Source organism: Triturus cristatus, chromosome 10 (genome assembly GCF_964204655.1).
Source record: "Triturus cristatus chromosome 10, aTriCri1.1, whole genome shotgun sequence".
NCBI classification, from domain to species: domain Eukaryota; kingdom Metazoa; phylum Chordata; class Amphibia; order Caudata; family Salamandridae; genus Triturus; species Triturus cristatus.
Window position 1 is genome coordinate 678,486,702 of NC_140593.1, and position 26,857 is coordinate 678,513,558.

Sequence of the window (26,857 nt, forward strand, 5' to 3'; positions counted from 1 at the left end):
GGAGCAATGTTTGGATTTACTGCTAGGACAGGTTCTGTTGAACCGGTGGAAACAATCATCCAAAATCTCCGCGAGTCTCTGCACTGGAGGGCAGATACTAATTTATCCCAGTTTTCTGATGCCCACTCGAGTTTAGCGTGGTGAATTAGAATCTTATAGGTGCATCTCTTTTGTTGTATTTCCTCCCTGTTGGCTTTCTTTTTTATTGCGTACAAGAACTCACTTTTAGCTGATCTACACGCCCTGTTGTACCAATGGAACCGTCTACTGATCCCTTTAGTACAGCGGGCTGGTGGATTAAAAATATCAGCTAGAGAGGAAAATAATTCTTTATTGACCAGAGCCAATTTTCCAAAATATTCAAGGGAAGAGGAATGATCCATGAGGTCTATTACATCCAGCAGTGCGTTTCCAGCCTTCAGATAGACTTGGGAGAGTTCTCTTCGTTTGCTAGCTAGTTTCGCCCATTTAATTCTGCGTTTGTTGTTAGTCAGAGTAGCTTTATTTGGTATTGGTAAATTGGGACCCGGGGAAGAGTCCCCGGGACACAGACCCAATAAAGATACTTCCAACACCAGGGGGTTGTGGTCGCTCTCTCCCCTCGAGTGGACCTTAAAATCAGAAACTCTATGCCACTCTTTACACTGGACAAAAATGTAGTCAAGTCTAGCCTCGCGCCCTGGTTTGTTAAACGTTGGGCGCGAGGGGTTGTCTGAAGGTGTTCGGCCATTGCAGGCCCTAATTGAATGGGTCATTGCCAAGGAGGTAATTTGAAGAGCCAGAGGGGCCCAGGACCTGACCGTTGGGCCAATGACCTGTGGGGTGTGCCATATTTCGTCCTCATCAAGATTTGTTTGGTCCACCAACCCCGGAAGTGGTTCGAAGTGGGAGTTCAAGTCACCAGCAACAATATACATTGTACCCACAGGGATCTTATGTAGAACATTAAATAAAACATCAATCACCCCGGATTCCGCACACACATTCGTGGGCCTAGAGTACACATTAATCACTGCTAGCTTTGTGCCTAAGGACCAATCTAATATTACACAAAGAATATCTTGGGACCCAGTCTCCAAAATCGTAGCACTACAACCCAAGTGGGTAGCAACCCAAATACATAGGCCACCTGAAGGGCGACCTCTGCCACCCCACACAGCCGGAATGGAAAAGGTAGCAAAACCCAAGCGATGGCAATCTTGTCTAGCCCAAGTCTCTTGGAAACAGCAAATATGATGTAAATCTATAAAAGAACCCCACAGAGGGCAGTCAAGCTTAGAAAGTAAGCCCGCTATATTCCAGGAGAGGACTTTGTGTGCAGGTGGTAGATTTACAATAGGATTTAATTCTTTGCACATAATGGGTTCGCTCGTGGACAGAACGGGGGTTGGGGGGATAGCAGAAGAGGGAGTACGAATAGAATATTGCTCAGGAGATGGCATCACATCCGCAAGAGGGTTAGGGGTAACATCCTCAGGACTCAGTCAATCGACCTCTTCAAGGCAAGCATACCTATTGTTTGAGAAGTAATCGCCTCGTGGGGGCACGTCAAAGCGAATAAGCCTCTTTCTTCCTCTATGCGACGTAGGACCGACCCTGGTCCAGTTTCCGCCAAACTCAGAGTGGGAAGAAGTGATGTTTGGGGGATAGAAGAATGACAGTGGTAGTGTTTGGATTAGAGTGTCTCCGACATTACCAAACCAGTTACGGATATATGAAACAGTCTGTGGATTTCTAAAATTCACCAGAATGCAATCACCCTTAATGTTCTTTGAAGTAGTTCCCAACCAAGAAACCCTTCTAACCATTAGAATCCTGGAGCTAATATTAGTTGGGAGAGGCCTGTATGTATTAAGCCAATTAATCACCTTATTTTTAAGGGAGACATAAGTCTCTAAATCAGAATTGGTAAGCTCTGGGACGCCGGCTAGGACAATGACGTATGGTGAGGCTTCGGGGGGGAAGATTAATCACATTTTCCCAGCTTAAGTTAGGGCCATCATTGCAAGTTCGATTACCGAATTCCCCAGAGGTTTCACCTACATCTGTAGAGTTTGGTTTAGCCACTCGTGTAGGATGTCTAGATGGGATGGGTAGCGGAGCTTGAGCAGGTAAAGAGGCAGGGATGGTACAAAGGAGAGAATTAGGTATAGGAAGTGATGCGTTAGATGGAATGGGATCCGTTGTAGAAGGGGGGATTATCGAGGCTACACATATAGGGAAAATGGGGGGTTGAGAATCTCTCAGATTACTCGCAGATACATTATGGGTTTTACCACCACTCCCTGAAGGATTTGCTATGTCTAGGATTACCCTTTCTATGTCTTTGAGCCTTATGTCTATAGCATCAAGCCGAGCAAGCATCGGAGTATAGAATCCCTTAAAGACATGATTTAAAATGTCGATAAGGGGGGCATTCCCCCGATCAGGGCCTTGATCCCTATCTAAGGAAGGAGAAAGGAGTTGAGAATGAGAAGGGGTTGACCCTGGGGGTATAATAGGCATCGCCCTAGTATTTGTAGCTGGGCTGATGGGGGATGTAGTCACGGGGTTTGTGACATTATTGTGTAAGCGGTCTAATCTCGCTTTTTTCCCACGTTTAAAATTCCCCTCACGTTTTCTTTTTGGAACTGCTCCCTGGTGCAGAAGTTCGGTGGTGCTTGTGATCGGGTCAGACGGTATTTGAGGCCAAGGGGGAGGTATGCACTCGGGGATCAGTTGAAGAGTATCTCTCCCTGGGGAGGTATTGTGTCTAAGATCATGTATGACCGATTCTATTGTTTGATCGATGCTATCCAATAAAGCTATGTGTGAGTCATCCAAGTTCGATGGGGATCTAACAGCAGCAAGTAAGCCCAATGATGACCTCCTTGTACTAACAATCCCATCTGATAAACGCTTTTCGAGCATATTCAGTTCACCTTGTACAACAGAATTTGCCCTGATAATGAAACTATCCAGTGTACCAGCTACGCAGGATTGTGCTTTTGTACATTTGCCTCGTGTATCCATGATAGTAGATACTTTTCACCTGTGTCAGTGGGAAAAATACAAAACAATAGAAATCCAGGGGACAGGGCCCGGTCCGGTCTTGACCGTGCTTGAACGGGCTTAAACGGGCCCGCCCATGGCCCGGTCTTCCCCCCGGACTGCGCCCCGCACGCGTCCCGCTAACGCGAGAACAGTAAAGGAGTAAATAGGCAGGGGGAGGAGTCAGGAAGAGGGCCAGGTGCGGTAGATCAGCAAAGAGGAAGGCACCCTGGTCCTCGCAGTCCCGTTCGTTAAAAAGATAAAGGTTTGTTTAAGAGCCCCGTGCCGTTAAAATTGGGAGCTTGTAGTCCTCACCGGGATCCGTTATGTAGCGCTGTTGGAGCCCTTCCAGAGCGTAGAACAAAGTCCTGCGCCTACGAGCGGCTCCCGCGAAGCGGGGGCCGCGAGGCGTGATGTAGAGGCCGGGGGAGGAGTCGGGAAGAGGGCCAGGTGCGGTAGATCAGCAAAGAGGAAGGCACCCTGGTCCTCGCAGTCCCGTTCGTTAAAAAGATAAAGGTTTGTTTAAGAGCCCCGTGCCGTTAAAATTGGGAGCTTGTAGTCCTCACCGGGATCCGTTATGTAGAGCTGTTGGAGCCCTTCCAGAGCGTAGAACAAAGTCCTGCGCCTACGAGCGGCACCTCCTTTACTGATTATAGTGCTTCCTCCATTTTAGCTGAATTTAAAGTATCAGTGTGCCATAGGGCTGTAGGTGTTTTTCTTTCAAGCTGAATGAATTTAGGGAACAAGTTTATCCAAAGAAGACAATATCCACATACTCACCTTATCAGAGTTAGTTAGAAGTTCAGAATCAATATGCTGGGCCTGGAATTGTGAATGGTTGTATTTCAAACCTCTATATTAAATTATGTTCAAGGACGACATTGTACTTAGGATTGTTACTGACCCTGTGAGATTTTCACATTGAAGCAGATACTGAATGGAATCAGCTTATGATCTGACCAAATAAGTGGGGCCATGCTTTTGTGTCAACTTAGTGTGGGTGGGCCAAAGACGTACTCCAGTGTATGCCCTGCAAAATGCGTGAGGCCTGTGCGTAGTAGTACCATGTTCATTGCAATAATTGATCAAGTGTAGAGCTTCCCTGTTGGAGGTGTCATCAACTTGTATATTAAAATCGTCCAGTACCACATGGTCAGTATTTAGTAGACATATGGCAAGTCTCCAAAAGAGATGCAGTAAAATTGTACATGGGCCCTGGTGGTCTATAAACTAAAATATATTTGAAGCATATCTATGCTGAGATCTTGACTATAAGGGTCGAATATTCAGCATCATTAATGGGTAGAATACTGTTTATGGAGATACTAAAAGTTTCTTTAAAAATGCTGACTATGCCACATCCAAGTCGATCGTGGTGGTCTACATGTTTGATTTGACCACCTCCCGGAATGGTTAGCTGAGTTTCAGGAGCATAATCCTCCTGCAGCCATGGTTTGGTAACAAAAGACATTCTAAATTATTCTCTAGAACTAGTTTATTAACTTCAAAACAATGTTTAGTGGGGGAGTGAACACTCACAAGAGTGCAATTTAAATCATTATACCAACCAGGGAGTACCATCTTCAAACCACTGTAGTCCTTTCCCTCGGGAGATGAAATTACCTCACCATGGTGTGGTTTGAGGGAAGGGTGTTTTTATTTTATTTATCTTTGTATTAACCTTTGTGTCACACAGGTTGGCCAAGCTTGTCTCTATCTATGCATCACATTTATACATATATACATTTACATGACATTATCAGACAAAAGAACTATGTGAACCGTCCCCCCACCCAACCCTAACTTGATCCCCTCTCACAGTGCAGTGCAGTTCCCTTCATCCCACCACTACTTTTTCTCTGATGTCCTCTGGAGCACTATATTCTGAGGGCGGACCTCCACGCACAGATGGCAAGGGTGTTTTTTAAAGTTTTCCTTAAGATAGTGCAGAGGAGAACAGCATGGCAAGGCAAAATAGAATGCCATAAGAAACTTTCTTCTGACCCTGTGAAATATTTGACCAGCTTTTCTGGCCCTTGGCCTGGTCGATGAACTAGCGGGTACAGGCTATCTTATTATATGGGAGTTGCAGGTCATACTCCAGAAAGAAACAAGGAAAAGAGAATCAATGTCCACCTGGGATGGCAAACAGCGCGGGGGTAGAAACACTCTAGTTCTGAGGCGGGCTTGGGAAAGAAGGATCCTACCGACCTTTCGTACAAAAGCAAGCACCCCAAACTGAAACTAGAGCAAAATGGCATAGAAATAAAGTGCATATAGTGCAAAACGCCACTAGGTTAAAAACAAATTATTATCAAAAAAGACAATACCAGGAACATAAGACAATGTGCATATATTATATGCCTAAACCCAGCTTTTTTTTTTAAGGGAAACAAACTTTGAAGATGTTCAAAAGAAAAAGGCCGTCCACCTGCTCATTTTAGTGCTAATGCCACAGCAGCCTTCAATCTTTGTTTTTACGTTTAAAAAGGTAAGGGAGGTTAGTATCTATGTATTTTGACGCTATGGCAGGTGGAATCCTCAAGAAAGAGAACATAAAAAATGTGAAATGAAGTGGCATGGGTGGGGATTTAGGAAGAGTTATTTATTTATTATAATTATAGAGCACTCTGTGACCTCTAACGAGATGCCTTGCGTTAAATGTTCACACCTGTGTAAAGTTCAAGGAGTACATTCACCTTTAAATATGAATTGCTACAAACTATCCTGCACATGGTGTACTATACTACCAGAAATAAAGGTACTATACGTAAATATAACTGGGGAGCGTGGAAGGGGGGGCAGGTCTGGAATCATTTTGTGCATGTAGGGTAACTTTGAACCAGTCCTACCTGTGCTGTACTCAATGTGTGTGGTAAACTCTGGCAGAGATGTACCTATTCTGAATTTAAGAGAGGGCTGCATGGGCCCTGAATGAGCTGGATCTATTTTATGTATGAGAGGGAAGCTCCCACTGTTCTGTACTGTAACATGTGGGTGCCCTGAAGCGACTGTGTATTCTCCACAGTTTCTACTTTAAGTGAACAATTCAAAAATATGGAATATGCTACTTACCAGTATGCATCTGTTCTTGGCATGTAGTGCTGCAGATCTACACACTGTGCATAGATCGCCATCTGGTGTTGGGCCCGGATGTTTTCAGTTGTTTTTCTCTTGGAAAGTCTTTGGATGTCACGAGGTATGTGACTCCTCTTTTGGATCATATTGCGCATGGGCTTCGGCTCCATCCTCAGATTGTTTTTTGCCAGCGGGGTAATGATGGAGCTTTGTATGAAACAGGAAAGATGCCCATGTGTGCTGTATTTAAATAGGATAAAACTGGAACAGATAAAGGTAGCCGAGGAGGCGGGTGGGCATGTGTAGATCTGCAGCTCTACATGCCAAGAATAGATGCATACTGGTAAGTAGCATATTCCGTTCGAGGCATATGTGCTGCAGATTACACACTGTGCATAGATTATATAGCAGTACTCACTCCTAGCGGAGACCACCAGTATCTGTTGCAGTTGTTTGAAACAATGATTTGAGGACAGCCTGGCCCACACTAGCTTGTTGCTTAGTTTGCACATCTACACAAGTGTTTAGTGAAAGTGTGCGGTGTAGACCATGTAGCTGCTCTGCAGATATCATCTAAGGGGATGTTCCCTAAAAATGCCATGGAAGCCCTTATCTTACATGTAGAGTGGGCTTTAGAGGGAACAGATCGTGTTTGTTTTGCTTTGTGGTAGCAAATCTGTATGCATTTAACAATCCACCTAGCTATCCCAGATTTGGATATGGGGTTGCCTTTGTGTGGTGGTGAGAAAGACACGAACAGTTGTTTGGTCTTACGAAAAGGTTGTGTTCTCTCGATGTAGTAGAGTAAAGCTCTTTTGACATCTAGGGTGTGTAGAGCTCCTTCTGCAATGGTTTGTGGCTGCAAGAAGAATACGGGCAGTTCCACAGATTGATTGAGGTGTATCTCACTGACCCTTCTGAGCGAAGTAATGGCTACAAGGAAAGCAGTTTTACATGTTAAAAACTGAAGCTCACATTTATGTGGAGGTTCAAATGGAGACCCCATTACTCTGGTGAGAACGAGGTTTAGGTTCCACACAGATGAGGGTAGCACTCTGGGGGGAATTATTCTCTTAAGGCCTTCCATAAAGGCTTTTATGGCAGGTACTCTGAAGAGTGATAGATGCTGTCTATTTTGTAGATATGCTGCTATGGCAGCAAGGTGTAGTCTAATAGACGTGTAGGCTAGATTGCATCTTTGTAGGTGCAGTAAGTAGCCTACGATGTGTTGGATAGACACATCTAAGGGATTGACGTTATTGTTGTGACAATAGGTCACGAAACATTTCCACTTGGCTGCGTAGGAAGCTCTAGTGGTAGGTCATCTAGCTTGTTTAATGACGTTCATACAGTCAGGGGGAAGATTAAGGTAGCTAAATTCTAGGATTTCAGGAGCCAGATCGCAAGGTTAAGCTGAGCTGGGTCTGGGTGTCTGATCTCTCCACGGTTCTGGGTTAAGAGGTGTGTAGAGAGGTGTAACTTTTGGTGCGGAACTACGGAGAGTTCCAGCAATGTGGTTTACCACGGTTGTCTGGCCCAAGTCAGAGCAACTAGGATGAGAGTTAGGGAATGTTGCTGTAGTTTGCACACCACTAATGGAATGAGTGGGAGAGGCGGAAAAGCGTACGCAAATCGGCCTGACCAGCTCATCCATATCGCATTGCCTTTGGACAATGGGTGTGGATATCTGGTGGCGAAGCTTGGGCATTTGGCGTTTTCGTGGGTGGCGAAGAGGTCTATCTGTGTTTGCCCCCCCATTCAAAAGAATGGTTGAAGAACTTGTGGATGAAGTTCCCACTCGTGGATCTGTTGTGTTTGACGGCTCAACAGATCTGCAATGGTGTTTTGGACTCCTGTGACATGTTGGGCTAAGAGAAACATGTTTTGGGGTATGGCCCACCTCCATATCCTCTGTGCTAGCTGAGAGAGCTGCTGAGAGTGTGTGCTGCCCTGTTTTTGGATGTAGTACATGGCTGTCATGTTGTCAGTGCGGACTAAGACAGCCTTGCCTGAGACGTGTGTTTGAAAGGCTTTTAGGGCTAGGAATATGGCCAGTAACTCCAGATGGTTGATGTGGAGTAACTTTTGTTGGGTGTCCACCTGCCCTGCATGGTGTGATGTAGTAGGTGAGCTCCCCAGCCGGAGAGCGATGCGTCCGAAATTAGAACTATCTGAGGAACCGGCTCTAGGAACGGTCACCCTTTGGAAAGGTTTTTGGTGGTCCACCACTGCAGAGAGCGATGGGCACGACCGTCTACCAACACCAGATCTGATAATTGGCCCTGAGCCTGGTTCCATTGGCGTGCTAAGCACTCTTGGAGAGGACGCATCTGGAGTCTTGCATGAGGTACTATGAATAAGCAAGAGGCGATCATCCCTAGAAGTTGCATGAACACTCAGGCTGGAAGAGAGTGTTGTGGTTGAAATTTGGCGCGAAGAGCTTGTATGCTTTCTATCCTGGCTGGACTGGGGTAGGCTAGCGCTCATGAGGTGTCTATGGTGGCACCAAGGTAATGTTCCTGTGACATTGGGCGCTGTTTGGGTGGAAAGGTTGGGGGGGGGGGTAGATGTTAGTTCTAGACAGTAGCCTGATTGAATTATCTGTTGCCCTCATTTGTCTGAGGTGATGGTAGCCCAGACAGGAAGGAAATTGTGGAGTCTGCCCCCGACTGGAGTGGAATAGTCTGGGGGAATGGAGGGAAGTCACTGGGTGGGGGTGGAGGCAGAGCGGGAGGTGTTAGTTTTGCCTCTGCCTTTGTTGTTGTTACCCCTGTAACTGCCTCTTTGGTAACCCCTAGTGAAGGTGGATTGGGTAAGGGCCTTGTAGGAAGTGGAGGCGCTGTTTGAGGAGTAGCCTCTGGTGGTGCTTCTAAAGGAGGAACGGCGAAAGGAGCGCCTGGGAGCTTGCGACTGCAAGGCTCCCATAGATTTTGCTGTGTCTGTGTCATTTTTCATTTTTTCTAGGGCTACGTCGACATTAGGGCCAAACAGGTGTTTCTCATCAAAGGGGTGGTTGAGGATGGAACTCTGAACCTCAGGTTTGAACCCTGAAATGCGTAGCCAGGCATGCCTACGCAGAAGGACGCTGGTATTCATTGCCCTGGAGGCGGTATCAGCTGCATCGAGGGCACAACGGATGGAGGTATTAGTGATAGTTCTACCCTCTTGAATTAGTTTGTTGACCCTATGTTTGTATTTGTCAGGGAGGCGTTGCATTATGGACTCCAGCTCGTCATAATGTGCCCTGTCATATCTGGCTAGGAGAGCTTGGGTGTTAGCAATGCGCCATATGTTGGCGGCCTGGGACGCAGTCCGCTTGCCAGAGGCGTCCAGGAGTTTAGACTCCCTATTTGGTGGTGGAGCCTCACCTGATGCCTGGGAATTTGCACGTTTCCTCGCATCGGAGACTACCAGGGAGTCTAGTGGTGCGGGGCCTCTAATGTAGGTTGGATCTGTTGGGGCGGCCTTATATTTCTTCTCAATGCGAGGGTTGATGACCCTGGCCCCAACTGGGTCTTTAAAGACCTCTGGTGCATGCTTAATAACCCCTTTAAGCATGGGCAGAATTGAGGTGGACCTCTGTGCAGTGTTAAATGTGTCTAAGAGGAAATCCTCCTCCACGGGGTCTGTGTGGCGATCAACCCCGTGGTAGTGGGCAGCCCTATGGAGTAGCTGGTTAAAGCCCATGGTGTCCTCTTGGGGCGAGGGTCTGGAAGGGTAAAGATCGTCCTGCGGGACGTTAGGGACGTCTGGTATGTTGTAGTCGTCCCATGGGTCTGGGGAGCCCGTTGGTTGGCCGTCCGCTCCGTTCCCTGTGTCGTAGCAAATGTATTCATCATCCTCATCTGGAGATGGTGTGGGAGAATGATGGGGTGGGGGAGGAGGAGGAGGAGATGAAGGAATCCTAGAAGGGGAAGTGGCAAAGTCTCTCCTTTTTGGTGGTGGAGCTGGTGCAGGCTTCTCCAGTTGTCTTTTTCTGGTGCTAAGCGTCAAATGCCCAGTCTTTGGATTCTTTACAAGGATTTTTTGGTAAGGATCGGGTCGAAACAGTTCATCGGTAGGGGGCAGATCCTTCGGTGCCGATGGTGTCGGAGCCATGGGTTTTTTAGGCGTCTATTTGGCACTGGTTCTTTGTTTGGAACCGTGGGGTTTATAAATGTCTTTTGTCTTCCTCGGTTCCGAGGTGAGTTTCGGCTTCGAGGCTTGGGAGTCGAGGCTCTTCGGTTTCTTGCTCGGCTCCGAGGATGTTATCGGTACCGAGGAGCCGGTGCCCGTCTTCGGCGCCGAGTGCTTCGGTGTCGAGCTCGACGCGGATGAGGAAAGGGCCGTTTTATATTTCGGTGCCGGTGAGAGTTTTTCGGCACCGAGGGTAGGCTGGCTCGAGCCCGAGCCTGAAGTACTGGGTATTTTAAGCCCAGCGGTGCAGGGGAACACACCCTATGACTTCGGGGTTCTTCCTGTTTCAGACCTACAGAAACACAGAGTCTTCTGGGTGAAGTCAAAGATCAGTTTATTGGCTGCAGACCAATTACAGGCGTCCTAGAAGTACAACAGCGTGTATGTTCTCAGGAGACTGCTGAAAATCACAGAAACTGGCTTCTTTTTAAATACAGAATTTCCTGCCTCAGGCATACATTCCTAGGTTTATGGTATGGTCATTCAAAGTATACATTACAAAACGAAAAGGCAGAGTCATGATGACCATCCCACATTCCAGTTAAGCCAGCCCGCAATTATTTACACAGCAAGGCTCAGATCCCACATCAGATATCGATAGGCCCCAATAAACATGAGCATCTCCTGTTTTGGGAAACAAGCCATAAAGCAGGAACAGTCAGGTGTGAAAGAGATTAGCTGGAGGCTTGTGTAGGATGAAAAGACTTTATGGTGTGTCAAGCCCTGATGCTAATCACAGGTGGCCAGAGGACGGGGAACTCGTGAGACCAGTTTGACCTGGGGCGGCGGAGCCAAGCTGCCCAGGTCACAGAAAAGTCAAAGAAAGGCACATGTGCTCTAAAAGGCCCGTTTTCGCTTCATGCTATATAGCCTATGTGAGGGCAACCATAAGATGGCCACCGATACAAAATGGAACCCACGTAGTGATGTAAAATAGCGTATACACAGTGCATTCATAGCTAAAATGTTACACAAAGCACTTGTACATACCGCATTAACCATTCGCGGTTCACTAATACCGGGATAGACAGGGGTAGGGCCCTGCCTCCTACGCGGTCCCAAATTATAAAGTACGACAGACCCTCCTTTTGCCCTTACATAGGCAATAACTATACTCATTTCAATCCGAATCTAGGTCAATATTCACGAAGTCATGGAGATGTTGCTGTAGCATCATCCTATTACTTAGCTCGTCCCTCGATACAGGTTTCCTTACACATAATGTAGCACAGAGGCCACATATCGCAGGAGCACACTGTATGCACAGACAGAACAGGAAAAGGATGGCTAGGATCATTCCAATGACCATCAGAACTTTCCAACCCCAGGCAGATATCATGTTCCCAGAACCACCCCACCAGTGACCAATCTCCTTTATCCGGGTGTATGGACTCAGATATTTTATGCAGTTTGGAGATGGCTTGATAAACTGTTGGAGCATTGTCTGGTATGAAAATGCAACAACTGGATTGGATAACCTTACATACCCCACCGCGGTCTGCAAGTATGACGTCTAGAACCATGCGGTTCTGCAAAGTCATGAGGCGATCCGCTTGGAGCTCAGCTGTTAAATTACCAAGGGCACCAGCCGTAACATTAACAGTGGATTCAACCACACGAGTCAGCTGTCTCAGGTTCCTACTATTAACCATAGGTCCCCAAAACGGCAGGAAACCCAAAAAGAAATCTCCCGCTTCCTGACCGGCAGTATCCTCCTTACTAATCACGCCTCTCACAACTCTGGTCTTGTGATTCAGAGGCGGCAGTAAATGTTGGCGGTAGCAGATTTGCAATATAACATGTGCCCGAGAAATCAGGGGGCAACCATGTATATGCTCGGTCATTGCAGATAAAATATGTACCCTTGGCAGCCAAAAACGCAGGGGAAAACTGTGACGGGAAAGTGTACGTTTCAGTACAGTCACTTCTTCCCAGTTGAGCTCTAGGATTCTGACCATTACCTTGCAAACAGAACCGACCTATGTGGGGTACGACCCAGATTGGGGATGAGATTTTTCGCTGTCTTTCACCCAGACTAATACTATACCCCGTTGCGTTCCATCCTACATAAGCTCTCAATTCTTCTTTGGGAATGGATGAGTATGCATCGATATCTCTACTCATATCGGCAACTCCTTTCATTAAAGCTTTATTATTGGTGCTAGGTCTGATGGAACGCGGCTGTCGCGGGGAGTACGCATCTAGTGCATAGAGAAACATGGTCTGGAATGCCCATGACGATCCATTGTAACTATACGGCAGCACCAGATACGGAATACCCTTATTAATGGTATGTGGCATTAAACCGCACACCCAACAATTTGTTGTATTCATGACTTGTTGGTGCTGGTGCAGGAGCTGAATAAACGAGTTATTCACAAACTCTGATCGTCTAGCTTGTTCATGTTCAGGCAGAGGGTGAAAAGAGTGTGAGGAGATAGTAGGAGGAGGTATAGGCTGTACAGTGGGGGCAATGGGCTCTTGAGAGGAGAAGAATACAAATCCTACAGTAAACACTACCATACTACATAATACAAACAGGCATAAAAACACAAAACGTTTGCTTTTCATTATTTTACATATTCTTGCTTTAAAGTTCATTTCCTCAGTGAGTCTCTCCATCTTACAAAACTCCATCCTCTAATCGTGCCGCTCGCGGCGGGTGAGTATCTTCTGCTAAGGAGTACGCCTGTCAGTCCAGGGAACGCCCTAGACCAACCAGAACCGTCGACCTAACGTCTTCGGCCTGTACCCCAAAGTCTTGGCACCGCGACCCTGCGGCTGAACCCGGATGGTGGTTCGAAAAACAAAAATCAAGAAAGTCCTTCAGATGGGAGAGCTCTGGTTATCAAAAAATAAAAAGGTAAAAGAAAAAGAATATTTATTTGTCCATAGGCCTTGGTCTCAGATTGTAATGGAGACGGCCAGGTACTGTTTGATCTTGGAACAAGAGTTCAGGCTCTGTGGTGTCCAATCGAATTGACGGAGGCACAGCTTCTTGCAAAATATCGTCACTTTCCTGCGCTGAAGCTGTGCCTTTTATGCGTGCATCACTGAACGGCACAAAACGAGGTACAGTGTCTGTTTCAGAGTCTGCGATACCCTCCTGGACCCACTGGTCATACGGCAGAGGCAAAGGGATCCTTTTGATGTGGGCGCCGTGGATCCAGTTCTTCTTCCCCTTTACTCGAACAGCTGATCTTGTAGATAGGAGTACGAGGTGAGGGCCGATCCAACGAGGCTCATCGTTGCTCTTGCGCTGAAAATTTTTCACCAAGACCCACGTGCCAGGGTCGATAGGGTGTCCTGGAGCCTCAGAGGCCGGAGGGAGAGTATCATGCACCTGTTGGTGTAAAACACGCAGTTTAACCGTCAAATCATACAAGTAATCAAGCAGTACTGGGTGTTCGATTTCACTGAATTTCGTAGGTCTTGGCACACCCCATACATTGGCCGGGCGACCAAAAACAACCTCGTAAGGACTAAGTCCCACTCGTCATTCTTGTGGATAGGAGTGCTAAAGGCAGAGCGTCAGGCCATTTAAGACCGGTGCTCGCCTGGATTTTGGCCAATTTAAGTTTTAGAGCGCCGTTGTAGCGCTCTACTAATCCAGCTGATTGGGGGTGATTTGCAGCGTGAAACTTCTGCCTTATACCTAGTCCCTCACACACATTCTTCATCACTTGGCCCACAAACTCACTCCCATTATCACTCCACACCATTCTTGGCATTCCAAACCTAGGGAAAAATTCCTTCACAAGGGCTTTGGCTGTGGATAGAGCAGTGTTATCTTTTAGAGGATAGGCCTCTATCCATTTTGAGAAAGCGCAAACAACCACCAATACATATTTCAGGTTGTTGCACCTTTCCATGTGGATAAAATCTAGCTGCAAAACTTCAAATGGATATGATGGAGGCGCAAAATGACCAGCTGGAGTTGGGGTTCCCCTACCAGGGTTGTACTTCAAACATACCATACAATTCTTGACCACATTCTCTGCACACTTAGGAATTCCAGCATTCTGCCATACTGGAGCCAACAACTTACAGATTCCTTTCGTACTGATGTGTGCCATTCCATGTGCCATAGTAACCACTGGAAGCACATATGCATCAGGTAACAACCATCGCCTATGTTCTGACAAATCAATCCAACAACCATTTTCATCCAACTTACCCATACTTTCTCTCCACTTGCTTAACTCTTTCTCTGTGGCTTCAGCTTGAAGGGACTTTACACTCTCTATTGTGTTTTCGCACATTCCAACATCACCAACCCATCTGGCAGGGCCTGCAACATACATTCGAGTCTTTACATCTTTTGCTGTTTCTTTCGCGACTTCATCAGCAAACGCATTACCACGACCAACATCATCAGTGATTTTCTTGTGCGCACTGCATTTCATAATCGCAACTTGTAACGGTAGGGTCAGCGACTCAAGGAGATCATTCACCAACTTGCCATTCTGAATCTTAGCTCCATGCGAAGTCAGGAACCCACGTTCCTTCCACAATCGCCCAAAACTATGAGCCACGCCAAAGGCATACTGGCTGTCTGTGTATATGTTCACTTTCATTCCTTCAGACAACACGCATGCTCTCGTAAGGGCAATCAATTCTGCTGCTTGAGCCGAATTCTGTGGCACACGCGCAGTTTCAACAATCGTGTGCAAAGTCGTGATAGCATATGCAGCAGTCGTATCACCATTTGGAAGCTTGAAACATGAACCATCCACCCATAAAGTACCATCACACTCAGTTAGGGGAGTATCTTTGAGATCTACTCTCCCTTTCGTTTCTTCTTCTGTCCTGAACAGACAATCATGTTGCTCAATCTCATCTAGGTCTGCTGGAATTGGTAATAGTGTAGCTGGATTCAACGTGTTGCATCTCTTTACGTGTATATGACTTGCTAACAGTGTCAGCTCATAACCAGATAATCGCGCACTAGTTAAGTGTTGTGTCTTGGTCCTGTTTAACAATGTGTCCACAGCATGTGGAACCATGACAATCAATGTATTATCCATTACTAGGCCAGCAGACTGTCGAATAGACATAGCTGCGGCGGCTGTGGCTCTCAGACAACTTGGCAATGCCCTCGCTACAGGGTCCAAGGTTGACGAAAAATACGCGCATGGACACGGTCTGTCGCCAAAAGGCTGTGTTAACACTGATAATGCGCAACCATCTTTCTCATGAACATACAATGTAAAAGGCTTGCTGTAGTCAGGGGTACCCAACACAGGAGCTGAACATAATGCATTACGCAATTCCCAAAAACTTTTCTGACACTCTTCAGACCATGGGATAGGATTCGGTGTGTCTTTGCATGTCAATGCTAACAAAGGTTTTGCCAACAAGCAAAAATTAGGAATCCAATGCCTACAGTATGAAGTAATGCCCAAGAAAGCACGCACTTCTCTCTGTGTTCTTGGCACACTCAACTGTGCAATGGCTTGAATTCTTTCTGGGGTCAGTTTCCTTCCCTCCTTCGACAAGAGATGACCTAAGTAGGTCACTTCTTGTCAACAATATTGCAATTTTGAGAGAGACACTTTGTGATGGAAGGCAGACAAATGACGCAACAATGACAAGGTAGCGTTTTTGCAAATCTTTTCAGTATCCGCGGCGATCAGTAAATCGTCGACGTACTGAATGAGGATAGCGCCACTAGGTAAAACAAGTGCATCAAGCTGCGCTTTTAAAGCTTGGCTGTATATTGATGGACTTTCACAGTAGCCCTGAGGAGCGCGTTTAAAGCGGAAGCTGCGACCTCCTAAACTGAAGCCAAAAATGTCTCTGCTCTCCTCTGCAATTGGGATGCTAAAGAAAGCATTCTTTAGATCGATCACTGAGAACCATGCAGCGGAGGCTGGAATCATAGTTAACAAGGCAGTTATATCAGGGACAACTGGAAACTGTGGTACAACAATCTTATTAACCTCTCTAAGATCAATCACAAATCTGTAAACAGGTGGCTGTGAAGGGTCCGTTCGTTTTAAGACAGGTAAAACAGGAAAATTGCAAACGTTGCCTCTTGTCTCTTCAATTACACCCTTTTTAATCAAATCACTGACAATTGCTAACAATGCTTTCTGACCTTCATTGGAGATCTTGTACTGGGGAATGCGTGGCAATCTGACATTGGCTCTTAAAGTGACCACATATGGCGGTATTTCCAAAAGACCCACATCATTGGGACCAGTAGCCCAAAGCACATCCGGAAGGGATGATAATTCAGGTGGCATTGCATTTTTAGACAAATACATCGGGGAAATCACTTTCTTGCCTAATGTAAGTTGTACTCCTGAGGGAGAACAATACAGCGTGGCATGCAATCTTTTTAGCAAATCTAATCCTAGTAAATTTTCACCACAACCTGTTGTTAGAATGAGGGGTGCTTTTAGCTCACAAGGTCCAACAGAAAGTGACATAGGACTAGAAATCGGGTTCCTAACTGGGGCGCCTGAAAAACCTACTGAGACATTCATTTCGACAGACAAAGGCGCGCCAGGGAGTTTTGAATGCATGATTGAACTCTTTGCAGCACCAGTATCCAGCAGAAAGGGCTCCGTTACATTTGCTGTAGTTACTTTAACATAAGGTCCGCTCTGATCCACTGGCACTGAAACAACTCCCTCTCTCTGTCTACAGCTGTCCTAGTAATCATCATCTTCTACATTGTCGTCTTCTGCATAATAATCATTATTGTAGTACTGAGCTGTATTACCAGTCGCGTTGGCTTGCTGATCAAAGCTATTTATGGTATTTTGAGGCGGAAGAGGACGCGCGTTCTGGAGAACATTTCCACGCCCCCTACCTCTAGGAGCTTGCTGACCACCTCTACCTCTTGCGCCATACGCATTACTGTTACGCTGCATTAATTTAGGACAACTATACTTGAAATGACCTTCCTCTTTGCAATATGAACATTGATTGGGACCTATAGGGATACGTGGTTGATAATACCCATTCATTTGCTGACTATTCTGAAACTGTTGGGGTTGCTGATAGATACCTTGTGTTTGCCTATAATTACTCTGTCCTCCACGTGGCGGATAGGCCTGCTGTAAAAGGACCTTTGTCTTTAGTTCTTTCGTTTTCTTATCTGTTCTATCCTTCTCATCTTTGTCTCTATTCTCATAATACTGTGCAGTAGCCAGTATTTGCGCTGAAGAGGAAACAGCCCAAGAACTTTCTGAGTCTTTCAATTTCTTACACAACTCGGGAAGTAGATTCTGCACAAATTTATCAACGAATAATCGTTGGCCACCTTCAGTGCTCATGTCTTGGCCACTGTGGTCGATAAACGTTTCTTCAAACCTGGTGAAGAAATCAGACACTGTCTCATCTTTCTTCTGCTTACATGCGGATAGTTTATCCCAATTTACGCGCATCGTAGGCATTATAGTTTTCATGTAGGTAATAATTCGACCAGGGAGCTCTGCTACCAAAGGCTCAGGTTTTGCACCACCAACTTGTCTAGCGTCTGCGGCAATGATATTAGCCCATGTGTCACCCAATTCTACAGCGTGATCTACATTACGAATGGATCCCCATAAAGGCTGTGGAACCACATTCCCAAACAGCATATCTATGTCGGCCAAATTCATGACACATGATTCTGCAGTTTGTGATAACTCCTTATAATAACCGGTAGGGTTTTTACGGGGGTCAGGCAATGTCTGTTTAAGCGCTATTACTTCAGATCGTTTCCAAGGGACATGCACCCAAACACGCTGAAAATGTGCTGGGACAGCTGGATTAGCAGTCGGATCAGCAGGTCTCCAAACTGGGGGAACCTCACGCATCAGATATTGGCGCGCTTTTACCTCCTTCCCCACAGGGAAATCCTGGTCAAACAATGATTGCTGACAATCGCCATTTCTGAGGGACAGTAAAGTCGCAACTGCTTTATCTACCTTGGGGCCCACAATTACACCTGTTTCGAAATCAAATCGCACTCGACACAATTCCTGTGGGTTTGGGTTTGCACCCTTATCCTCCAATTCCTCACAGAGGAATTCACACATTTTATCAAAGACATACCTCTGTTTTGGGGCATCCCATTGGTGAAAAACGTTAACAACCGATTCCACCGGGGGAGGAGCCTAGCCTGCAGCCGAGATGGCCGCCTAGCTCTTCGGCTCCGCCGACCCTTTCGCCCTTCGTCGATATCCTGGCAAGAATCCTGCGCCTCCGAGCCCTACGCGTACCTGCGCCACGTTCCTGACCACGATACTTTGACTCCGGTCGAAAACGGAGCTGCCCCGGCGGAGTTGGGCCCCGGTTTCCATTCCGGCCTTCCAAGCGGTCGCAGCCGGGCCATTGCTTAGTGGGGACGGCCGGCGGCGACAACGATAGCAGCGGCCGCTGTGGAGAGGGAGGAGCCGGTGCACCGGACCTGGAGCGCGGCGCTGGGATTCTCACAGCAGCCTTTTCCATGCTCGGCTGCCCAGCGCGCCCCGCTCGCAACATTGTATCCAGCTCCCGTATACTGTATCCCGGCCCAGCTGGGAGAGGGCCGGGATCGCTTCTTTGTTGCAGCCTACAGCAGCGGACGCCATCTTCCGCATCGGAAGCCCTGGTCTCGCCGGTGGGTTTCCCTGCACCACAGATTCCCCTGTCCTTGAAGCTCTTCCACGACCGGCTGCCTCCACGTTTCCTGCACCGCCGGGGCCCCGCAGAGAGCTTATCACCTTCCAGATACCGATGGCCGGTGAAGGGGGCTTGCTTCCCGGGGCGCTCGATGGTTGCTTGCCTAAGATGGCGGACGCAACAGCACCCTCCATCCTTGATCCACCGCTGGGGCTTCGCGACATCCTGGCAGCTCTGGAGGACCTGTGGTTGGCCTTCCGCGACTCTGCCACTGGTTTGGAGGACCGGTTTGATCGGACTTTTTCAGCTGGCCATGATGATTCTCCAGTGCGGCATGTTAAGCCACATCTTCAGCCGACTGTCGGTGGATCACCCGAGTTGAGGTATGTGGCAGTGACGGGGGGACGTGTCCCAGTGCCCGCTGCGGTACTCCTCGGCTCTGCCCTGGAGGAGTCTGACAATCCTGCTCCCTTGGTATGGCCGGAGCTTGTGCCTCAGCCGCCGTTTTGCCCATCTCCTTTGTCCTTTGGTGCCACGTTTCCGAGCGTCCTCCTGGACTTGCTTCCTGTACATCGGCCGGCCGCTACTCTGGGATTTATGCATCGTCCTGCTCCCTGTTGTACTAGCCACCGCATAGCAGTGGCGCATTCTGTGGTCCTTTACTATCGAGCTTCGCTCCAGTTTGACTTGTCTCTTACCCCTCGATTGCTGCAACGGACTCCATGGTGGCCCATCCCGTCCAGGTTGGCTGTACTGCAATTGGATTCTGTTGGACTGCAGATTCGAAGGGGCCAAGGCTGAGGAAGGGGGTTTTTCTTGTTGCACATTGATACGTATATGGCTGGGACTGGGACTTGTGACTGTTGGAGGTACATGTAGCAGGGTGTTCGGTCGGGGCCTGGGGTTGGGTGACCGCGGGTAACGATTTTGCTTGTATTGAATAGATCCTTGGCCCTCCTCCGATCAACCGTGACATTCTTTTTCTTTTTCTTCTCTTTCTCTTCTCCTACATTTCGGGTACTCCTTTGGGGCGACAGACACACTGCTAGGGGGGGTAGGCCGTAGCCTCTGCATGCGTGTAGGGTGGGGGGTATATTTCCTTGTTGTTTTTTTTTTTTTTTTTCTCTATGGGCCTCCTTTTCCTTTCTTTCTTTTCTCTCTTTCTCTTCTCCCTTTCTACTCTTTACCTTTCTCGTTTGCTCTTTCCTTTCTTATTTCTGGGGTCGAGGGGAGGATTGGGAACTTGTGGGTAGTGCTTGGGGATCGTCATGTGATATGCTTCTTTTCTATCCTGACTTCATTGAGTGCGATTGATTACCTTACGGATAATGCTTGCTGACTCTTCTGATGATCGTTGCCCACTATAGTCCTAACTGCATTGCTCTGATTCGGATCCTTCCAGACCTGTTGCTATGGACTTATTTCAAAACTTTATAAAACTTAAACCTCATCATCCTGGCGCTCGGCGGCACAATTGTGTATAAACGTAATCTGGTCTATTCGTGCTTGTACTGATATGCTGCTGAATCGTATAATTGCTTGCTGATGTGCCCTTTATTGTCGAGGCCGGCCTGAGGGTTGTAGGCCCGTATCTGTCTGCGCATACTGTTAAATAAAGGTTTTCCAAAAAAAAAAAAAAAAAAAAAAACAACCGATTCCACATCATAGAGTGAAGGGAAACCAATCCACCTACGCGCCAAATGATCTAACACCTCTTTCTCTTCGGGACCAGGTAGCTGACTGCGCAATTGCTTACGCTGTAAACCAGGAGTCGCACTAGATGACCCAAAGAGAGGCGACATTAAACTAGTAACTACATTAGCCAGTCGTTGTCGTGCTGAAGGAGAAGTTGAGGCGAAAATAGGGGGATAGACAGAGGGAAGAAAAACAGATTCAGATACAGGTACCTGGGTAGTGTAAGAAGGAGCGCCAGGGGAAACCGCTGGCGTGCTAGGCAAAGTCGCAGAAAGCGCGGGGGTAACAGGTAGCAAAACTGGCGGCCCTTGAGAGGGCTGCACTGCAGGGATAGGAGCCAGCTGAGGAGGAGCTGGCAGCTGCGGGAAGGCTTGCGGCATATTTACCGGAGGCTGCGCATTTACAAGCTGTGGAGGTGCGGTGGCATTTTGCGCATATGGGGGTGGCGAACTTAACAAATGGGACATTAGGGAATCTTTTTCTTTCTCTTTTGTCTCATCTTGCACAAGGGGTGACAAAACAGGGTAACATTTATCAATCCCTAGTTTGCGCTGTCTGTGCAATTGCTCATTCATTTGTTCCTCCTTGTTATCTCTAAATTGCACAGCTGCTTGCATCACTGACATACCTCTCTCTCTCTTATTCCTTTTCGCTAGCTTTATTTCCTTCTGTTTGGCTTCCTTTCGCCATAGGCGGAAAGAATCAAACATCGCCGGCCGGGCTTTCTTTTTAAACAATTTAACTTCCAAATTATCTAAGATATCTGTATCGAAACTACCATTTTGGGGCCATTTTAAAACACCGTCCTTTCTGGTGTATCGGATCCATATTTAATTATATGCAATGGGGCCCACGCCATGTTTTACATAAAGCTCATAAGTTGGAGTTCCAATTGGAGGAACCGGACATGAATCCTCTAACTGGAAATCCCTTCCACAACCCAAACAAAACAATCTACAAAACACACTAGAACCAGGCATCTTCGCTCACTAGTCTAGTTTCAAACGTCAAAGGATTATCGAATACAATAGTCTCGTGAATACACGAGTCCTCTGGCTTTGGGACTTGCAAGCACCAAATCGAAATGATCCCGAAGGATACCAAATTCAAACTGGGAGACGCTCCACTTATACTTAACTGAATATTGATGATCGATGGCGTCACCAGAAGACTCTCTCGATTGTTTCGCTCTACCAAAAATCGTCAAGGGTCCAAAACAGGGCGATTAATCAGGGCAGCAGTCCTTCGTAGCCGTCGGGACGCGGAGAACCTCGCAGAAAAGGCTTTCGGACCACGTCGACATGCAGGGGTCGATGAAGTGGCAGCCTTCCTCCAGAATTTCCACACGAAGCTCCTCACGGACCTCTGGCTTGGACCGGCACCGCTGAAATCGCGCCGAGTTGGGCTCCAACTGAAGTACTGGGTATTTTAAGCCCAGCGGTGCAGGGGAACACACCCTATGACTTCGGGGTTCTTCCTGTTTCAGACCTACAGAAACACAGAGTCTTCTGGGTGAAGTCAAAGATCAGTTTATTGGCTGCAGACCAATTACAGGCGTCCTAGAAGTACAACAGCGTGTATGTTCTCAGGAGACTGCTGAAAATCACAGAAACGGGCTTCTCCTTAAATACAGAATTTCCTGCCTCAGGCATACATTCCTAGGTTTATGGTATGGTCATTCAAAGTATACATTACAAAACGAAAAGGCAGAGTCATGATGACCATCCCACATTCCAGTTAAGCCAGCCCGCAATTATTTACACAGCAAGGCTCAGATCCCACATCAGATATCGATAGGCCCCAATAAACATGAGCATCTCCTGTTTTGGGAAACAAGCCATAAAGCAGGAACAGTCAGGTGTGAAAGAGATTAGCTGGAGGCTTGTGTAGGATGAAAAGACTTTATGGTGTGTCAAGCCCTGATGCTAATCACAGGTGGCCAGAGGACGGGGAACTCGTGAGACCAGTTTGACCTGGGGCGGCGGAGCCAAGCTGCCCAGGTCACAGAAAAGTCAAAGAAAGGCACATATGCTCTAAAAGGCCCGTTTTCGCTTCATGCTATATAGCCTATGTGAGGGCAACCATAAGATGGCCACCGATACAAAATGGAACCCACGTAGTGATGTAAAATAGCGTATACACAGTGCATTCATAGCTAAAACGTTACACAAAGCACTTGTACATACCGCATTAACCATTCGCGGTTCACTAATACCGGGATAGACAGGGGTAGGGCCCTGCCTCCTACGCGGTCCCAAATTATAAAGTACGACAAGCCGCCTGAAGGCTTGGTGAGCTTCTTAACCGGGCCCGGAAGCGAGGTATGGGAAGCAGTCTCTCTGTGCAAACCTAGGCACGAAGGCGTGACCAAAGCCTTTTTCAATGGCGTGGAAGGGGGTTTGGGGTCAAGGTCGACGTCTGTACTCACGCCCCTCTGTGCCGGAGTGATGTCCTCGACGTCGTAGTCGTCAGCTTCGGAGGCGCTGACGAGGCCTTCTTCGGTGTGCTGTTGTTCCGGAACATCGACGCCTTCTTCGAAGATGTCGTCGGGGATCGAAGTCGACAAGTGAGCCATTGTTCTCCTTGCTCGTCGGTCCCGAATCGTCTTCTTCGATCGGAAGGAGGCGCACGCTGGACAGTCCCTCGCCTTGTGTTCTGGAGAGAGGCAGAGGTTGCACACCTCATGTAGATCGGTGTGGGGAAACTTCGACCCACATTGAGGACACTTTTTAAATGGCGTCCCTTCCATCAGCCAGGACAGGAGGCCCAGGTAGGCCCGAAGGCCTTCATCGACAACCGGAATCGAAGACTTCGAGTGTTGAGAGCCGCGTCGAGTGTGGAGAACGCGATCGGGACAATACCGTCGAAACGGGAAGGATTGCGCGCCGAACAGGAAAACTGGAACGGTTCCGAACTGGAGCGCGAAGAACACATCCGAGCCTGATGGCGGAAAAAAACAATCTGAGGATGGAGCTGAAGACCATGCGCAATATGGTCCAAAGGAGGAGTCACATACCTCGTGACTTCCAAAGACTTTCCAAGAGAAAAACAACTGCTCAACACCAGATGGCGATCTATGCACAGTGTGGAATCTGCGGCTCATATGCCTCGAACATATATTTTACAGCAATATGTCAAAAATTAAGCATACTTAGAAATAAAGCAAAGCTACTAACCTTCATCAGGAAAGGACGTCGACTTCCATCAAGTGCCAGGTATCCCATAATACACTGCAGCATTTCAGTCTGTGATGTAAAGAACATTGAGGAAGTCAGTCGTAACGTATGGAAAAAACGGGATTGTCACATCTCAGTCAACAATTTCAATCCTTTTACTGAACCCATATAAAACCTCACAGTGCAAGCTACTCCATGTGGCTGCTCCTTCTGCTGGGCTAACAAGATGCCCCACACCCCTACAGTGAAGGGCAGCCCCTGCCCTGTAACAAAGGAGGACTTTGTCAACTTCATGTGCAGGCCAGGATGAAATCTAAAGGGCTTTAAGCTACATATGAAGAGAGGGTTCCTCACTAAACAGTCATGGATATAGGGGTAAATGGGGACTGCCTGATGATGTAAGTGGAGAATGGCAGCTGCTATCACCTTAGTGAAGACCTGGATGGCTGATCTTCAACCAAAGACACATGCCCGTACAGGTAGTGTACGCCAACCTGTCGCAACTCTTGGGAGCCCCATGTGCTTGAGTGACAGTGAAACATGGTATTAAGGGTCCTTCACATCAATAGCACACAGAAAATAAGCAGCATGTAGTGCCAAGTAGTGGGTCACAGTCCCCGACTTGCATGATGACCAACCTTGAATGATTTGCAGAGGAGCAAACTGTTTCACAGTGGTGCTGATCTGTGAATTTACAAGCCCAAATTTAATTCCTTTTCCCCCTAATACATATGGAGCAGACCTTCAGGATTCCCTCTTCCTTAGACAAGAGTTTAACTGCCGGCAGTATCAGTAACTTCAGCTCTTCTGCCAGCAGCTAACGAGAAACTATGTGAGCACAGAGCATGATGGACATAGAAAATAAAAACAGGATAAGCGACAACCAGTAGCCCACCAATAAAACAATTGCATATGCTGTGGGTAATGCATCTTCAGGTGGATATAATGCAGGACAAATTGATTTAGTCTTCACCCTAGGAAATATTAGTTGTAATGATCAAAGGGGAATTAGACGTGTGTCTTTTGCACACTGGAAGAGGGTTACGGGTATTTATAAAGCGCAGTGGTTACCCAAAGGTGTCCTGGCGCTAGTTACCTATCCATTCAGCAAAAGCAGCACAGGCAGAGTTACTTATCGAAAAGCCAAGTTTTTAGACCCCTCCTGAAGGATAAAAGATCTGTTGGATTTCTCAGGTGGATAGGAAGGTCATTCCAGGCTTTAACTGCCCCGAAGACAATGCTTCGGCCTCCCCAAGTTGCTTTTTTTTTTATAGTTGGAACTGTAACCAACTTAGCTCCTAACGAACATAGTGTTATTTTGGGTAAGTACCATTTAAATTGTTTTTGTAGATACTCGGGTCCTATTCCTTGAAGTGCTTTAAATACAGTGCAAAGAGATTTAAAGCGCACTCGATTTCTCACCGGGAGCCAGTGTAGTCTTTTGATGTCTTTGGAAATTAAATTAAACTTAGGTGTGCCTATAATTAGCCTGGCCGCCGCATTTTGCAGCCTTTGGGACTTGTTCATAAAACGTTCTTGAATATTTAAATAGAGACTGTTACAATAGTCCAGTCTTGATAGAACTAATAAGGTGACCACAGTTTGTCGACTGTCAGCTGGTAAAAAAGGCAGAATATTTTTTCCACTATTTAAGAACATAGGCAGTTGAGGAAGAGACTGCGTTTACTTGGTCACAGAAATTAAGTCTATCATCTACAAGTACTCCTAGGCTGTTCACTTTTTTCATTGGGATAGGATGTGAGTCCATGGAGGACGGCCACCAGTTTGGGTTCCAGAAATTGGCATCATTCCCAAATAGCATAACTTCGGTCTTGCCTGAATTCAACTTTAGGCAATTTTCCACCATCCAGCTGCCAACTGACTCCATGCAGTCCTGGAAATGTTTATCTATGCCCACCTCCTGTCCTGGAAGCAGACACGCCACAATTTGGGTGTCATCCACATTTGAGGTGAGACCAAAGCAAAAGGCAGTGATCGTTTGGGCCAAGGATGCAACATATACATTGAACAATGTAGGGCTCAGTGCTGACCCTTGCGGGACTCCACACGCAAGGCAAAAGGTTTTGAATGGTGAGCACCCAGAGATACAATTTGTACTCTATCTGTTAGGAAATATTGTATGAATTTCCAAGCTTTATCCTGGATCCCAAATGCCCTTAAACGGTCCATCAACAGATCGCTGTGGACCGCATCAAAGGCCGCGGATAGATCCAGTAGGATCAAGGCGGCCTTACCACCTTGATAAACAGCTTTCCTAATCTCATCAGTAGCCTTGATGAGGGCCGACTCCGTACTATGTCCCTCTCTTTTTTTTTTTTTTTTTTTTTTTTTTTTAAAAACCTTTATTGTCACTTCAAACTGTACACCGCTATTTAGCCAACAACCCGGAGGCAGGCAGCATAGTATCGTGGCGGCACACCGCCAAAGCTTATCCACCTTGTACATCTGAGCGATATATCCAAAATAAGAATATATACAATTTATAGTAACATACAACCAAAAAGCGACAGTCGAAGAACAGTAGCACACTCTAGTCATCAGCACTTCTGCAGTCTCTAACGCGTCACCTACGCAGTGCCGCAGCCTCGGGAACACCAGTCGTCCCATCCAGTCATATCACAGCCCAGCCACCAGAACAGCAGCGGCCTGGGCAGCGCAATCTCAACGCCAGTCAGCCTCCACATGCAGACCCAAAGTGCGCCCATATCAAACCACCAGTCCACTCTCCCACGGCCTCAATCCTCGCCAGCCGCATCCCTACTCGCCAGCCAGTCTACTAACGGCTGCCATATATCCACTGGTCGTAAACGCTGCGGTAACTGATCCCAATAGGCAGTGAGTTGGTCCTTGCAGTATATCGCGGACCTAACCCATCCCGCAACAGCCGGCGGAGCCTGCTTCTTCCAGTGTACTGCCAGTTGGCGCTTAGCGAGCAGTAGGAGAAGGGCCACAAGACGACGCGACGCCGGGGGTATATTCTTAACAAAGCCCAGGAGGGCCACCAAAGGGTCCGGAACAATGCGCATGCCCACAATTTCACTGACAACTTTAAAAATGGCATCCCAGAAGCCGTCAATGGGACC

The 26,857-nt window shown here is 47.3% G+C and overlaps 1 protein-coding gene across 3 annotated transcripts in view; it reads right to left on the reverse strand.

The window, feature by feature from the left end:
* TELO2 (telomere maintenance 2) overlaps positions 1–26,857 on the reverse strand; it is an 831,249-nt gene that overhangs the window by 588,057 nt on the left and 216,335 nt on the right. For all 3 annotated transcript variants that reach the window (XM_085628173.1, XM_085628170.1, XM_085628172.1), the window contains one exon: positions 23,754–23,822. In XM_085628173.1, coding sequence (XP_085484299.1) covers positions 23,754–23,822 — 69 coding nt within the window. The remainder of the gene's footprint in view (positions 1–23,753; positions 23,823–26,857) is intronic.